This window comes from Emydura macquarii, unplaced genomic scaffold (genome assembly GCF_026122565.2).
Source record: "Emydura macquarii macquarii isolate MOO-44397 ecotype Brisbane River unplaced genomic scaffold, CSIRO-AGI_Emac_v2 contig_3044, whole genome shotgun sequence".
NCBI classification, from domain to species: domain Eukaryota; kingdom Metazoa; phylum Chordata; order Testudines; family Chelidae; genus Emydura; species Emydura macquarii.
The window spans coordinates 695,290-712,325 of record NW_027133181.1 but is presented as its reverse complement, the minus strand read 5'-3'; the positions used below and the strand labels follow the sequence as shown (position 1 = coordinate 712,325).

Here is a 17,036-nt window from a genome sequence, read left to right as displayed (position 1 = left end):
ACCACTGCAGTAGAGGAACATTGTGCATCAGGAATCCTTCTCTTTCTGGCTCTTTTTTTTGGGGGGGACGTAGGGGGAAGTGGGGGGAGGCGGCACACGCGGGTCTAGTGATTACAGATAACACAACCAAGCATATAGATTGGACATATTTATTATGAAAAGCCATGTGCCTAAGTGAATGAGACTTGCCATGTTATAGACACAATTCTAGTCCCAGCTCTGCCAATGTGACCCTGTGCAATCTCTCAGGATGTCTACACTGTGCTGCAGTGGAGACTATACGGGTGTGTGAATTGCAGAGCATGCCAAAATGTTGTATTCCAACTGCCCCATATGAACACTGCTGCTGTGAGCTAAAAGGTACCTAGTTCTTGTTAAGGCTAATTAATTAACATGAACTAAGTACCTTTCAGTTCACACCATCAGCATCCACACGGGGCAGTTAGAGAGCAAAATTTTGGTGTGTTCTGTAATTCAAATCCCCATAATCCACACTGAGGTGCAGTGTAGACAAGCCCTTAGTTAACTTAATTGTAAAATGGATTAATAATACTTGCCTGCCTCCTAACATGGGCCTTGCTCAACAATTAGGGATGAGATAAAAGCAGTGTTTCCACCTCTCATGATTTTATTGTGAGTCTTGTGATACTTGGTGTTTTTTACATAACATGGAACAGGATAAATAAAGTCATTTTTTGTGAAAAAACAACAAAAATCAGATTTATTTTTAAGTTAAACTAGATTTTTTTAATTTTGTTATTAAAATTATAAGAAGTTTTTCTTTTTAAAAATAAACCAGTTTAAAATGAAATCTGACTTTAATCCAAAATACAGTAAAGCCTAAATTTATCATCATCTCTTTAAACAAAAAAAACAAACATGCTGAATCCAGGAGTCTCTAACGAAGGCTGAGTTAAAGTCTGCTTTTAGAAAGAATCAGAGGAAAAATATCTAATGAAATGAGGTCAAGCTTTATAAAGATGGCACAACAGGTATACTGTATTAACGGCCTGTTTCGTTTAGTAAAAATAAATGTTATATGCTGTTTTGTGTTTAATTTAATTCCAGTTACCACCCTAATGCACATACACACAAATCATGAGCAAAAAGCTAATTATTAGGTAAATAAGCAATATATCATTCACTATTTCCAAACATATTAAACATTTATAATTAGTAAAAAAAAATCTGAAAATAGTAAGCTATATAATCACTTAAATACATGTAGAGACAACGAGAGTTCTGTGTCACTTTAAAGACTAACAGATTTAATATTTGGAGACAGATGCAGTATCTGAAGAAGAGAGCTAGCCTCTCGAAAGCTTATGTCTCCAAATATTAAATCTGTTAGTCTTTAAAGTGCCACAGAACTCTCGTTGTCTTTGCTGTATACAGACTAACACGGCTACCCCTCTGGAACTAAATACATGTAGTTATAATGTACTCTCGTCAATAGCAAAAAGATGTACCAATTCTAGCACAAAGGTTGCATTTAGTTATAAATCAACGTTTTAATGGTTCTCTCAACCAATGAGAATGCCCCTTTCTTTAGAAAATAACTGAAGTACACGTGGAAAATTTGACTAAAAATCAATTATTTAAATAAAAGAGTCTTTCCACTTGGTGATTTCAATCATGATATAAATCACCTTGATTTAAATCAATCCACTCTAACATGGAGTTGTATTATTTTGTAGCAATCTCAAGTTTTATTTCTTTAAACAAAGCACGTTTCTAGCCGTCTTGGATGCAAAGCTTGAAAATATGTCCCTCATGTATCCAAAAGGTTAAAAAAATCAGAAGGGGAAATAAAAAAACCCCACAAAATGATTATGTTTAAATATCTCATGATTCAAGTGAATTAATATACACTGAATTAAGGCTACTTTAATTTTAAATGATGGTATCCCCACAGGGGTTTAATGCATTTTAACTAATCCACTTTTCATTCACATTTACAGTTAATTTGGATTATTTGTCCTGAGTATTCCCATATAGACAAGCCCTTAGAAAAAACTGGAAACACACTTACAATGAAATGTCATAGGCAATCTTAACCATATGACCATTTGCACAGCTCGTCTTATCCTGGGTTACCATATCATACACAGTGACAGTGTAATGACAAAGCCAGATTATCCTCTGCTAATGAAAGTAGCATACATATAAAATTATACATATGTACACCAGATAAGTTGTCAATATAATTGTCATGCCGCCCCTTACCTGTAATGGAATCTGTCTGTGTCCCATCCCCCCCCATTACTGTACAGTTGGCTCAGCAGATGAGCTTGGTCTGAAGGAGGAGCTGGGGGCTGAATTGGGAATGGGGGAGGAGCTGGGGCTAGAGGTGGAGCTCACCTGGGAGCCGAGAGGGAATGAGGGTAGAGCTGCGGCTGGGGTCGAAGCGGGGCTGAGGGGGGAAGGGGCATGCCCCACAGTTTGGGGGCCACTGCTCTTGGTAATATCTCAATACAAATACTACTACTATGAACTAAAAATTGAATTTATATTTTTGTGATCAGAAAATCGGGTGGTCATGTGAATTCCCATTTTTTATTTGTACTCGTATGCAACTGAATATATGGACTGAAATATTATGTATGAAAGTAGCAATTATTTCTAAAATTGTGAAAGAACCTTAACTGAGGATTCTTTGATTTTTAACTGTTTAGATTATTTAGGATTGCATTCAGTGATCTTAACTACATGTTTATGCAGTTTTTTGTGCTGTAATACATACAAAATATTGTATTCAGCTCTGAGCACCACATTACCTAAGAGGTTTTTGACAAATTGGAGGGAGTTCAGAGAACAACAACAAAAGTTATAAGGAGGCTGGAAGGACTTATTTATGAGAAAAGATTAAGAGGGCTAAATATTTACAGTTTGGTTAAGTAATGAATGAGGTGATAGGGGATATGATAACAGCCCACAAATATCTGAAGAGTGTAAACACCAAGGAGGGAGATTTAATGTGTTATGCAGGGATATGAGGAGAAATAATGGAACACCACTAATCTACAAAAATTTAGGATGAATATCAGAAAACACTCCTGGACAGTGAGATGTATTAGGCCGTGGAATAATAGCCTTAAGGGAAGTGGTGTAAACCTATTGACTGAGGCTTCAAAATAAGGCAAAACAAAATATGAGAAAATGTACCAGAAGGAACAATTCTTCACTGATAAAAGATGGACTATACAATGTAAGCAGGTCTTTTTCATCTCCCTCTTTTACATATCTATCTGTGATGAATATGCCATATATTTTACAAGCTGCAGAAAAAGATACTTAATGAATTTTGTTTGCCAAGGAAACGTTCAAAAATGATAAAATTCATCATCAGGAAAAATAAACACTGATGTTTAAAAAAAAAATCTTTAAATATAAGGTATTTAAATTCTTTTCCTGGAAGATTCTAAGCCAAAATGTGATTCCTTTTATTAATTCTTTGAAGGAAGAAAGATATAAACTAGCCTGTACTCAGCTGCAAGAGCAGGACTGCATCTTCCTCCAGCAGAGGTCACTCCAGGATAATAATTTACAAACATTATTATAACAAGATTCAATGTTTATTTGTACAAAGAAGAAATTGGTAAATTGTCTCTGTTTGTCTGTAATTCTGAGGATCATATTCTAATAACACAAGAGAAACAGAAAACAGTGCACCATATGAAACTTTCTGTAGCTGGAAGTCCAAACATTTGGGTTCTATTCCAGAATCTACACTGACGTGCTGTGGAACCTCGGGCAAGTCACTGCACCCCCGTTTTTCCTCCTATCGTTTGTCTATCTTATCTACTTAGACCATAAGCTCTTCAGACCAGGAATTGTCTTGCACAGTGTGTCTGTACAGCATTCAGCACACGGGCCCCCAGTCTGGGTTGCATTAATACTGTAATACAAGCAATAACAAGGGCTTAGAGATCTGCATAATAAGTAAGATATTTTTAATTTATGCCCTGTGTTCCTTCCATAGATCTAAAATGACTGGGTAATCATCCTTTGAAGATGGGTAAAACTAAGTGCACAAAGTCACAAAGAAAATTTGCATGTGCACAAGTAGAGATTTGGTTGAAACGCCTTTGAAATGTGGACCTTAATATCTTTGGTTAAACCAGAGACTTTACTCCACATCCTTTAACGTTTTCTTTCTGAAGGTTGTGAAGCAGAGGGAGACGGTCTCCAACTGAGATTTTCCAAAGCAGAACAGGGGAAAAAAATGGTAGGGTTTTTATTTGTTTTAAAAAAAATAATTGTTAACTTACAACAGAGCTTAAAGTCTTATAGTCTGCAAAGTGACCCTGTAAAAATGACACCAAAGGTCCATATTTATCTTCTCCATTTAATCTATACACAAACAAACAGATAAATATTTGACAGACTGCCCTGTAAATTCTGATGATCAAATACAGATCTTTCTGGTTCATGTATCATCCCCCATAATAACAATTCTGCAATCTTAATAAACAATTGTATTCATGATGTGTGGGTCAGAATAGAATCCAGTGCTCTGTTACACTGCTAAAGATAGCAAAACTCTGTTGTATAAAAAGGTGCAAGTATAATACTACAGTCATGTTCTGATCATAATTATGGGTTTTTTTAAATGTTCTCAGTTCAGTTTAAAGCCTGACATTTAGATTTTATAAACCTTTGTTCTTGCAAAATGCAAAACTGGAACGTTTCTATAATTTTTCATTGAAAACAGAAACAGGTTTGCTTTTAAACACTTCCTAGTGAATCCAACCAGAACGTATTGTGAGGATAACTCTTCTACTGTCTCACAATTTTGTTTCCTGAGGAAAGAGCAGGGAAGCTCTTAGGAATACTTGGAATCCATTCACCAGCGGTTGGTCAACTCACTGAACAATAGTTTACAAAAAATCTTTTACATAATAAACTAAAGATGACATGGGGACTCCCATAGTCATCTTTTTTTCCCCAATTATTTAAAAAAATATTTTAAGTGTCTGTTAAAGGTGTAGCAGCTTGGAAGCTCTCTCTTTGTCCACAGAACAGTGATGGATAAAGGCAGCAGACTCATACTGCTCTCTAGCATTTCAGTCTTCATGTCCAGTTAGTCCGTAACCAGAATCACAAAAGTACAAGGGGCTGAGAACAGCCACATGGGGACAGTCATCAGATGATAACTTTTGGTCTCATACAGCCTGGGCTAGAGTCAAACTGCTGACAGGAACGCAAAAGGCTTAACTGATCACAGTTTCCCATAATTTGTTTACTTTCTTAAAGCCCTTTGTGGATTTTGCTGCAAAACATTACAAAAATATGAAGACAAAGATTTCATTGTTTTAGGTCATTCTGTAAGGTGTATTGTGTGTACCATTTGCAGACAGGTGGATATTCTGAGTAAGTGAACTCACAATGGGACTAGCAGTATACCTTACCTGCTTCCTTGCATAAGGCTGCCAAGTCTGCTCCCACATAGCCATGTGCACTATCAGCCAACTGCACCAACTCCATTGCTGTCAACAGATGAGGAACCTTATTAAGAAGTTTTCTGAAGATGTCTAATCGGTCCTGGGCACTGGGGATCCCGATTTCTATCTCTTTATCAAAACGCCCAGGTCTACGCAGAGCTGCATCCAGTGCATGCGGACGGTTTGTAGCACCAAGTACCAAGAGTTGCCCCTCACTCTCCTCCTAAATGAGAAAAAGCAAATAGAAAAACAAGGAAGATTTTAAAATGATGTTAAAGCACCACACAATTAACACTTACTTCAACAGCAATGACATCCTCCCTGTCTTTTTTCACATTACAGTTATGCATAAGTTCAGATAGCAAACTAGAGTCTGTTTCTACCTCCAAAAAGAATACATACATACATAGCACATTCCAACTCATCAGATGAGGAACAATCATGTGGTGGAACTTTTGGGACAGGAACTGGGCCCCTAGTATCACATTGGGGCGGACCATGTTCCCATTAGAGCTGAGTGAAAGAATTTCAGTTCCACAAGACATTGCTATATTTCAACATTTGGTTTTGTCTCAAACTGGGAGAAAAAGTTGAAATATCTTCATTTTTCGCAGGATACAGAGTTCTGAAAATTTTCAATTCAGAAAAGATTAAATGCTTTTATGCTGCTATCTCACAGGTTGCCAGCTGGCTACTTCGCTCACATGCTAATAGAAATCAAAGGAATGTTAAAAGGTCATGGTGTGTTTGAACCGATTCACTTGTAAGATGTAACTGTATTGATAAGCTTGACTATATACTGTTGTTTATTTGCTGTTATGCATGCCCTTTAGGCTTGGTCTACACTTACCACAGCGATTCAGCAGCAGTCGACGGGAGTTACGCAAACTACACAGAGAACTTGCGTAACTGCCGTCGACTGCTGTGCTTCTCTTCGGCGCGCCATCTTCACTGCACTCCCGCGACGCAGCACTACGCCACTTGAGAGGGTGGATTAACAGCATCGACTTCTGGATCGACTGAGCAGGTCTTCACTGACTGCTCAGTCGATCCAGGCAAGTCTATCGGACAGTGGCGACTTTGCCACCGTCAGTGTAGACATAGCCATAGTAAATAACCCTTAGATCAAAAGGTGTGTTAGTATAAAGATAAGAATTTACTTAGTGTGCAGAACATCATGAACATGGGCACTTTATTGTTCCCACTTATCCATCCCTACTGTAATGAATGGCCAGCAATTACATTATGTATATTACTTTAACTAGATTACTTGTGTATACATAGGAAATAGAATGTTAACTTCAAAGCAAGGATTGTTTCATGTTCAACAATGGATATTCACAGCTCAATTGGCAGCTGCTACTCATCAAAACCCACGTGGGTCAAGACACTTGTCAACTTGCCTTAGGTGAGCAGGATCTATAAACACTGATTGAAGGGAATGATCCTGCATCTCTGATCTATTTGGATGATGTCAGGGAATGGTTCTAGATACAAGACAGAGGTCCCCAAAGCCATTTTGGGCAGCCCCAAGAGACTTATGGAGAACTAAGCAGTTTCACCACCTCTGCCTTCATTTTGGACTTACAAACTTTGACTCACCGGTTATAGATATTACCTATTTTAACCTCTCAATAACTCATTTATTTTTCTTAGCTAATAAAGCTTCAGTTTGGTTTGCTAAAGAACTTGGCTTCAGTGTTGTCTTGGAGGAAATCTGAAATATATTTTGACCTGGGGTAAATGACTGGCTCTTTGGGACTGGGAATAACCGAATGTGTGATGATTTTTTGTTTTAATAACCTTTCATCATTAATTCTGGGTGGTAATACAGGCTAGAATTTCTAAGGGGATGGGCTACGGCTCCATGGTAAGCTAATACAGTGATCCAAGAGCACACATTTACTGCTGGTTTGGTTAAATCTAATTAGAGAGTTTACCGCCAGTTTAGATGTGTCTGCCCTATTTTCTGACAGTCTGACCTGAGTAGAATGACGAGATTTCCCGATTGTATAGGGACAGTCCCGAGGTTTTGGCCTTTGTCTTATGTATGTGCCTATTATCCCCCACTCCCTGTCCCGGTTTTTCACTCTTGCTATCTGGTCACACCAGATCTGAGATTGGCCCTGTCAACTGTAACCCATTCTGGGCACGGTGATAGCTTTATTTCGGTTTGCTGAACTAACATGAAACATTTTGGGGGGCAACTCAACATTATACTGCATTTTCGTATTGTGGCACATTGCCTCATGGGAGCTGTAGTTCAGGAACCTGATGCCTCCAGGCTCCCTATGGGCCAGGATCCCTGGCCAGACTACATTTTCCATGTTGCACCCCCAGCCATGTGACTCCCATGATGCACCACGCTGCACAGTCCCAGGAAAGATAGCATTGTATGTTAGGCAATATAATCATATCAGAGAACCCATAGGACAATATGAGAATATGAACTATAATCCCCATGGAGCAATTCACCATAATAGGGAAAACCATTGAGCTGACCCCCAAAATTGTTTCAGGTCAGTTCAACAAACCAAAATATTTTGATTCAGATCAAAATGATCTGAAATTAAAAAAAAAAAAAAATAAAAATAGTTTTGTTTTTCCCTAGAGAAAAATAAAAAATTGTAGCAAAAATAAAAAATTTCCCACTAAAATTTTCAATTTTGCAGAAACTGGATTTTCCTTTGGAAAATCATTCCAACAAAAAAAATCCTGACCAGCTGCAGTTCCCCTTAAACAGATGACAACACATGATGGACTACAATGGGTTCCATTAATCCTCTAGATTGATATGCTTCTCTCCTTTAACTTCATCTCAGAGGTAACATCTATAACCCTCTTTAACTCTTCCTTTGGACACACCTACTATAGCTCCCAGATGGATTAATCTCCTTAATGAAGGGGGAAGGACCTCTTTTTCCAATTCCAAGAAGTCAAATTTCTACAAAATCTTGGATACTGCTCTCCGGATCAGGCTTAATGTTCTGGCTCAAATGAGTCAGGCATTCAAGTATGGTATTGAGACACACGTCTTCTCTTTCTTTTCCCTTAAATTCAACAAGGATATTAGATTTCAACAAGGATATTAGATTTTGACCTCCTGAGGTCCCTTCCAACTCTAATATTCTATGATTCTATGATTGCACTCAAAAGTTTCTTCTGATTCATCTTATGCTGGCCTGACCATGCTACAAAACCTAATGCAATTTATTCAGTTCTTCCCCTTAAAATACTAATTGCATCAACATATAGTACTTTACTTACTGAGCCGATGCCATCCATCAATGTTAATAATGAAGCTACAACTCTCTTTTCTACTTCATTCTGAGCCCCTTCTCTCTTCGGACAGAGTGCATCCAGCTCATCAATAAATATAATTGATGGGCGACTGAAAGAAAAAATAAATAAAAGCAACTTATCTGCCAAATGTACACTGTAGCATTTAACACATTTAGGCTTCAATTTTCAAAACTAATGGATATGGACACCCAAATCCCATTAAAATAAACAGGCATCCAATTCACCTAGATGACTAAGGCTTTCAGGCCTGAAGTATGTTTCTGCTCTAATAAATGACTCTGTAAAATAATTGCATTGTGCAATTCCACATTTATTGTGTCTCAGATTCTATACTGAATTTACTCAGTTTACAAGTAAAAAGATGGTTTTTAAATTGCTGTCCATGCAAACTCAAATTAGGACCTAAAAGTCAGGCTCAGTTCTCTCTTGCTCCTGTCCTCAGTTGAATTTGGCCTCCCAAATGAATTTAGTTTACAATTAAATCACTTAAACTTGACCAAGAAAAGTACCCTCTCTATCCTAGTACTGAATCTGGCCCTATAAGTATAGTCACACATGGTGCAGATAGCTATTAAAAGCACTTGAGTATATACCACATGCCCACAGTAATCATAAATTTCACATCCACTTCAACAGGTTTTTCAAAAACACACAATTAAAATTCTGTAAGGTTTTAATGAGATTTTCGTTTTTCGGCTCACTAATGTCAGTGACAACTTTCTGCCATCCTATTTCTATGATGAAATATGAGTAAAACAGAAGATGGGCTTCTCTGGTTTAAGCTAAACGAGTATCACTTTTGGCTCAGATGGCAGAACATTTCCACTGAAAATTAGAAATCAGCCCAAACTAAATCTTTGCATCTAAACATCTTTGGAACTAAAGTAAGTAAAGTTTGCATCCAAATGAAAACTATCTGGCTTGGGTTCCTTTCTATTGCAAATGAGAATTTTGGGTTCTAACAAAAATGAGGCTGAGAATTTAATATTTTATTTGGGACACATGCTTATTGGTTTGAAGAAATATGCAACAACCTCCTTAAATAACAAAGAAGTTTGCGTTGGATGAATGGACTATAAAATGGATAGAGAGCTGGCTACATTATCAGACTCAACGGGTAGTGACCAAAGGCTCCATGTCTAGCTGGCAGCTTGTAACAAGCAGAGTCCTGCACTTAGGACGCAAGAATCCCATGCACAGCTACAGACTGGGGACTGATAGGCTAGGAAGCAGTTCTGTAGAAAAGGACCTGGGAGTTACAGTGGATAAGAAGCTGGATAGGAGTCAGCAGTGTGCCCTGGAGTATTGCCAGCAGATCGTGGGAAGTGATTATTCCCCTCTATTCGGCATTGGTGAGGCCGCATTTGGAGTATTGTGTCCAGTTTTGGGCCCCCCACTACAAAAAGGATGTGGACAAGTTGGAGAGAGTCCAGCGGAAAGCAACAAAAATGATTAGGGGGCTGGAGCACAGGACTTATGAGGAGAGACTGAGGGAAGTAGGCTTGTTTAGTTTGCAAAAGAGAAGAATGAGGGGGGATTTGATAGCAGCCTTTAACTACCTGAAAGGGGGTTCCAGAGAGGATGGAGCTAGGCTGTTCTGAGTGGTGGCAGATGACAGAACAAGAAGCAATGGTCTCAAGTTGCAGTGGGGAGGTCTATGTTGGATATTAGGAAAAAGTTTTTCACCAGGAGGGTGGTGAAGCACTGAAATTGGTTACCTAGGGAGGTGGCTGAATCTCCATCTTTAGAAGTTTTTAAGCTGCAGCTTGACAAAGCCCTGGCTGGGATTTTTTAGCTGAAGTTAGTCCTGCTTTGAGTAGGGGGTTGGACTAGATGACTTCCTGAGGTCCCTTTCAATGCTAATATTCTATGATTCTATGACATTGCATTTACAAAAGTGACCAAAACCATAAAATGTGAAGGTAAGAACTTCATTACTCTCCTTTGGGTCAAGATGTATATAAATAAACTTATCTTCATTTAGAATACTTCTGCAGGAAAAATATTACAATCCAGAGATCCTAATCTTTTCTTTACAGAATATCAAAATTAGTATCAAAAGTGAACATGTATGAAATCACAATGATCTAAGTTGCATGTACCGCTGAGAGGCTTCCGCAAATATCTGTCGTAATCTTGATTCCGTCTCACCATAAAACCTGAAAATGAAAATATTTTAGTAACAGAACTTTTATTGTTTTCCAATTTGGTGCTGGACTCTATTCCTTGAGTTTCCACAAGGTGGCATACAAACCTTCAAAACATCCCAGAAAATATGTGGATTGCCACAAAGATTATTTTAAATTTGCATTTCTACTAGGATAAGAGATTAAGGCAAAATTGATATATTTTTTAAAAATATGACTTATCTATAGCCAGCAAAAATTAGGGGGAATTGTTTATCTCCATCTAGATCATAGAAAACGTAGTTTTTCATAACTAAAACAATGTTGTCTGGATAAATTCTCATCTATAGCCTCATCCTTTATTTTTACTGTGCTTTAACAAACAGTCCCTTTTCCTTGTTGGACATACAAATGGCATGCAGATGGAACTGTTCTAATTATCTTTCTAATTATTTATCAAATTATTTCCTTTACTTCCCACTCCACTGCCATACAAACGCCTCTGTATTACATTAGATAAGAATCTTCTTCATAGGAATGAAGAAAACAGCCTTCTATTACTTCATTTCACTTGGAGGTGACAACTATAATTTTCACTCTAGAACAATAAGCAGTGTAGTGCTACAGAAATAATCTTTCCCCATGAACTTCTGAGACTTGGACATATGCACTGGACCCAATTGTACAGATTTACACACTGTGCAACTCCAATGGGTGTATGTAAGTGCAGATTTTGGCCCACTGTCTCTAAGTTACTGATCCAATAAATTAGTGGGACTTACTTGCTTATAATTTCAGGACCATTAATAACTGAAACATGAGCTCCAACTTCATTTGCAACGGCTCTGGCAATCATGGTTTTCCCAGTACCAGGAGGGCCGTACAGTAGCACCCCTCTAGGAGGTGGAATTCCTTTAAACAAACACAAACAGAGAGGAAAGCGTTACTTGTGCTTAAGGTAGCTGTGAACAAGTCAAATCACCATACAATATACACATCTATATTACTGATTTCTATATTCTGCATGCTTCTATTTAAGAAATATAGGTGTATATTAATTCTAAATAAAACCTATTATATGTTATTTTTCCCAATAGCCCCATTCAAAAACTTCTCTGATTGAAAGCCTACTATTAATATCTTTATTATGTTACTCAAGATTCCTACAATACTGTTTGTGCAAACCTCCAGCACAACAAAACCACTCCACTTCAATACAGGTACACAAACTCTAAATAATGTTATTCAAAAGAGTGGAAATACCAAATATAAAAATGAATGTGCCTCTATAATAGCAAATATTAGGCGACTGGGGATAGCTGACAGCTACTGAGGAGCACTCAGGTCAAACAAGGGCATCAGCCAGGAATGTTGATAAAACAAGGTGTCTCCACATATAGTTAAGACTCAAGAGAAATTACAGCTGAACTGGGAGAGAGATAGGGAACACAAGTACATTCTGGAAAGATTAAAGAGTTTCAGCCCAGAATTAAATAAAACAGGCACAAACCCAAACATTAAAAACAAAGTTTAAAAGCTAAAAAGAGAAGCACTAGAATTCCTGACCTGAAAAGGGACCTTGGCAGAATGGGCATTAATGAAATATGGCAGAATGACAAATGTGCAATGAAATATTGTATGCCTGGCAATAAACTACACAGGAAGGACAAATTATACTATAGAGGTGATGGAATAAAATCCAATGTAATAAAATTCCTGAGAACTGTAGAATCTATACATATAAAGCCCAAATCCTAGGACTATATATACACACAAGTAGAACAAAAAACTAAACATTAATTGACAATGATTAGGAAGAAACTTTCTCTACGGACCATTATGGAATAACATTCCCATTGAGGAAATTGTTGCACCTTCTGCTGTTGCATCTGATGCTTGTCAGCGTCAAGGAAAGAGAGACCAAGCGTCTGATGTAGTATGCAATTCCTATGCTACTGAACTGCAGATAACCACCTATTTGAGCCTTAAGTAAATACATGGCTTGATCATCTCCTCTGATGCCACTAGCAGAGACACTGATTATCCAGACCTGCAGTGTGGGTTTTGCAGCATCATCGTTCCTTGTCCCTGACACTTGAAATCCTCTGGTGCATCTTGAGGTCTGGGCTTTGTGAATCAGGTAGTGGCAGGATAGAACATGATTGGGAATTCCTCATGCCATTGTCCCACAGAAACCCAGAGGGAAGCCCTACATAACATCAGCCAATACACCCATCATTGTCTTACATGGATTGTCCCTCTGTTCCATCAACCCACCTCCCCACAGAGGAGACCTAAGGGAAGAGGCAATGCAGAGGCATAGGGACCCTACCCCATATCCCAAGACCATGTGGATCTCAGATCATACATGAGCTTGGGGGTTAAATGCCTTGGCCATTCCACAGAGAGACAAGTAACCCCCCTACTGACAGAAGGATTTTGAGGGTGAAAACCGGATAATTCCATCTTCTATGCATGCAGGTGATTTATGGATCAAAACAATCAACAGGGTTTACTTAAAAAACCTGTAAGAATAGCAGCCACACCATACTCCTATCCCCAAGTAATCCCTTTCTTGAAAAACTTCCCTAGGACTTTAACTTTTCATAGAAATTATGGAGAAACAGGTGAATTGCACCATACTCTTTTCCATAATTTGCAGAAACCCTGGGTCAGACAAAGAATTAAAAGGGGAAGGGATGAAGGGAAAAACTAGAATTTGATTGGCCAGACAATCTTTACATTGAATGCACTTTTTTTTAAACACTGAAGTCTGTTAAAACAGACTTTAAGCAATGGAGTTACGCAAGAGTACTGAACTTTTCAAGTGACAATCTATAACCCTTGTTGCTTTTCATGCGTTCTCCTTAAGTACCTACACATTCACAGACTCTTCTCTCTAAGACATGATCCTGACAACCTAAACACTTGGTTATAAAAAAGGAACAATTGTAAGGAGGCTAATTAAAAATTGAGTTGGGAACTCAAGTACGTCAAATCAGTATCACACAGTGAGTGAGTGACTGACTTCTTAATATGGGTGAAAGAAGTGGTAAATTAAAAAGGAAAACATTGTATTAGATGAAGAAAACCAACTCTTAGACATCATACCGTAACTCTTAAACAATTCAGGATGCTTCAGGGGCAGTTCAATTGTTTCTCTAATAGTTTTTAGCTGGCTGTTTAAACCACCTATCATATCATAGGTAACTTCAGATTTACGATCATGTTTCTCTGTTCCAATAGTCCAATTCTCTATGAAATTGACTCTTGTTTCTGAAGAAATGAAATAAAATGTATCCAAATTGCATTTTTCTCCAGTTTTGCCAGTTGATCGCAATCTCATGCTGTCTTCCTCTCTGATTGATTCAGAACCATCAGTAAGGTCCCTGACATTCCCCTCATCACAGAACTCATCTGTTCGGCCATAATCCTGCTCAATACCTATCACCACAGCATTTGAAGAAACTGGTGAACTTTGAGCCATCAGCTTGCATGGAGTGCTGGTAGATGCTCCTTCCTGGTTGCCTTCTATGTCCAACTTTCTGAGTTGCAAAGACAAGTTTAAAGTGCTGGTCTCCAAGTCAGTCTTCTCAAGGACCGGTTCTTGTGTTTCACTGTAAACAGTACTGCTCTGCATTTTCAGCAGGGCCCCATCTGTTCCTTTCACCTTCATCACCATCAGGTTGCAAGGTTTGCCATAGAAAGTCAGATGCAAAAGGTTGCCTGGCAAAACTATCTTCCCATCTACAACAAGATTAAATTTTAGTAAATGAAAAAATACATATTAATTTCATTTTTCCAGAAATAATTTGAATGAATTAGATATGAATGGATCGGAACAATTCTTTATCAGTAAACCTGTAACACAAATGTCACAAATTAACTGTCCTAAAAGGCGATGTGATGAAAAAAGAAAATAGAGGTCTCATCTACAATGATCCCTTCAAATATAGCCAGCCTATAAGAGGATAAATATTCTGAATGACTGGCCATTGGTATATTTCTGGTTGTTTTAAATTTTGGATCTCATAACTACTTACAAACTAAAGAACTGTCTTTGCTAGAAATAGAAGCTATTTATTAGCATTGTCCACTAACCCAAGATTTATCACATCTCATGAGATATGATGTTTTACTTTAAATCCCAGCTCCTGGAATCATCTGCTTATGTGAGTATCTTTTGAGTAGTAAGATTTTAGCCCTTCCTGGTTGCAGAGAACAGCTTGATTGCAGCCTAACAGCTCAAAAATCAGAAGGCAAATAAAAAGAATCCAAATTTTTTTTAAATTAAAAATCACATAATAAACCTCAATTTTTTTAACTTTTGAGGTTGGCAATACCACTATTAATCTATTGATCAAGTTCAATCCATTGCTTTTCCCCTATAGCAATTAAACCTTTGAGTAGATGGACTATTTTTTAGCTATGTAAGATAATTTCCTATCCCTTCTAACTCACTCCTGGCTCTCTACAAAACAAAGAGCATCAGTTTTGTCCAATTTGATGGAAGGCTCAGGGTGTCAAATATAGTGAATGTAAATACTGGTACACTAAAAACTATACTAAACCTCATGGCAGAGTATTGAATTCTCTCTCCTAACAGAAAAATTCATACCCACAATTGTTGCGAGTGCATCACATTATCATGTAGAAGACCAAGAATGACTTCTAAACCATCCCAGAACGAACTGACAGGAGCCATGATGGACTGAAACTACCTTTCATGTAAATATATTATTATTTGATATTTATACCATAGTGAGTTGATGTTGTAGAGAATGAATAGGTCACTAAAAAATTTAAGGCTAAAACAGACTAAATTCTTATGACAAAGTGTTAAAGAGGCAAAAATCATTTTGGCATAAGCCTTTGATGAAGACAGTGGGTGACTGATATTCTACTCTCAAAAACCTGCTTCTCTACTGATGTATACAAGTAAAACAAAAAATACAAACCACTTACCTAGATTTCTCAAAAGATAGATGGACAATTCTTCAGCATTAATACAGGCATCTTTGTCCCTGTGATGAAAAACAATTTTACAATTCCCTAGTAATTCTAAAACCAGAATTAAGTCTGCAATATTGATAAACCATGATTTACTCATTAACAGTAAATGCTTTGTTTGGCAGTATATAATATAATTGAACTCTGAAAACAGAAGAAACTGATGGGCAAATTTACAAGTTTCTCTATTCGACTCATTTTAGTCTAGTCATAAATACAGTGTAAATATGTTTGTCCAAAAGCTAATTAACAGCCAGTTTAAATAGTAACAATTATTTTGATTTTTTTCATATAAAAATACTGTATTTACAATAATACAAGTCAAGATTTATCATTCCTTAAAATGACAAGGATGAGATACATATATCTCCCAAGTGACTACTGTTCTGACTGACAGCAAGGGTGGTTACTACATTTACAGAATCAGTAAATGATTCAGAAAAAAACCTCATTTTATACCACAGGCCTGCAAAAACTTTCATACATGAATAGTCTATTGATCTCACTGGCAATACGTGCATTTGTAAAGGTAAGCACAAACGTGAGCATTTGCAGAACGGAGGAGCTAGCCCTTTACTCTGACTGTGAAAGGTTTTCACTGTGGTATGCAATCCAGTTTTAAGTGAGGGATCTTAAACTCCTTACCTATCAAGATTATTCACCGTCTACCAGACCATACTTTCAGAATTATTTTTTTCCTAATAGTTAGGCTAAATTTTCTTTTTCTCGGTTTTATCCCTAATTTTACCTTGTACCGTAACCGTAATTCTTCCACTTCCCTGGCATTTACATTTACACACTTTAAATATCTGTAGATGATCATAATCTATCCTTTTTCCCTTTACGCTAAAAAAAGAAAGAAGCTTCTCAAAAGAACAATTAAATTCAAAATATTTTTTTGTTTTAAAGGAAACATACCAGATACTGAAACTGCAACTAAAATAATGGTCAACAGAGGGAGTTCTAAATCTACTAATGAAAAAAGTTCCCTTCTCAAATATTTTTCTGATCAAGGAGCAAATTCTAAGAAAAGAAACATATCATACATTTTTGAGAAACTTCAAGTCACCATACAATTTTATGGCCCTGATGCAGCAAACACATATTTAATTACCTTTACACATCCAAATAATGTTTTGGCAGTCTAGACTAC

The 17,036-nt window shown here is 37.3% G+C and overlaps 1 protein-coding gene across 5 annotated transcripts in view; it reads right to left on the bottom strand.

Annotated features, from left to right (window-relative positions):
- The window catches only part of AFG2A (AFG2 AAA ATPase homolog A), a 285,684-nt gene that overhangs the window by 262,590 nt on the left and 6,058 nt on the right, over window positions 1-17,036 (bottom strand). For all 5 annotated transcript variants that reach the window (XM_067530207.1, XM_067530210.1, XM_067530211.1 and 2 more), the window contains exons 4-9: window positions 15,839-15,897; window positions 13,985-14,620; window positions 11,656-11,785; window positions 10,850-10,906; window positions 8,712-8,835; window positions 5,412-5,667 (exon numbers count right to left, since the gene is read on the bottom strand). In XM_067530207.1, the coding sequence (XP_067386308.1) occupies window positions 5,412-5,667; window positions 8,712-8,835; window positions 10,850-10,906; window positions 11,656-11,785; window positions 13,985-14,620; window positions 15,839-15,897 (1,262 nt within the window). The remainder of the gene's footprint in view (window positions 1-5,411; window positions 5,668-8,711; window positions 8,836-10,849; window positions 10,907-11,655; window positions 11,786-13,984; window positions 14,621-15,838; window positions 15,898-17,036) is intronic.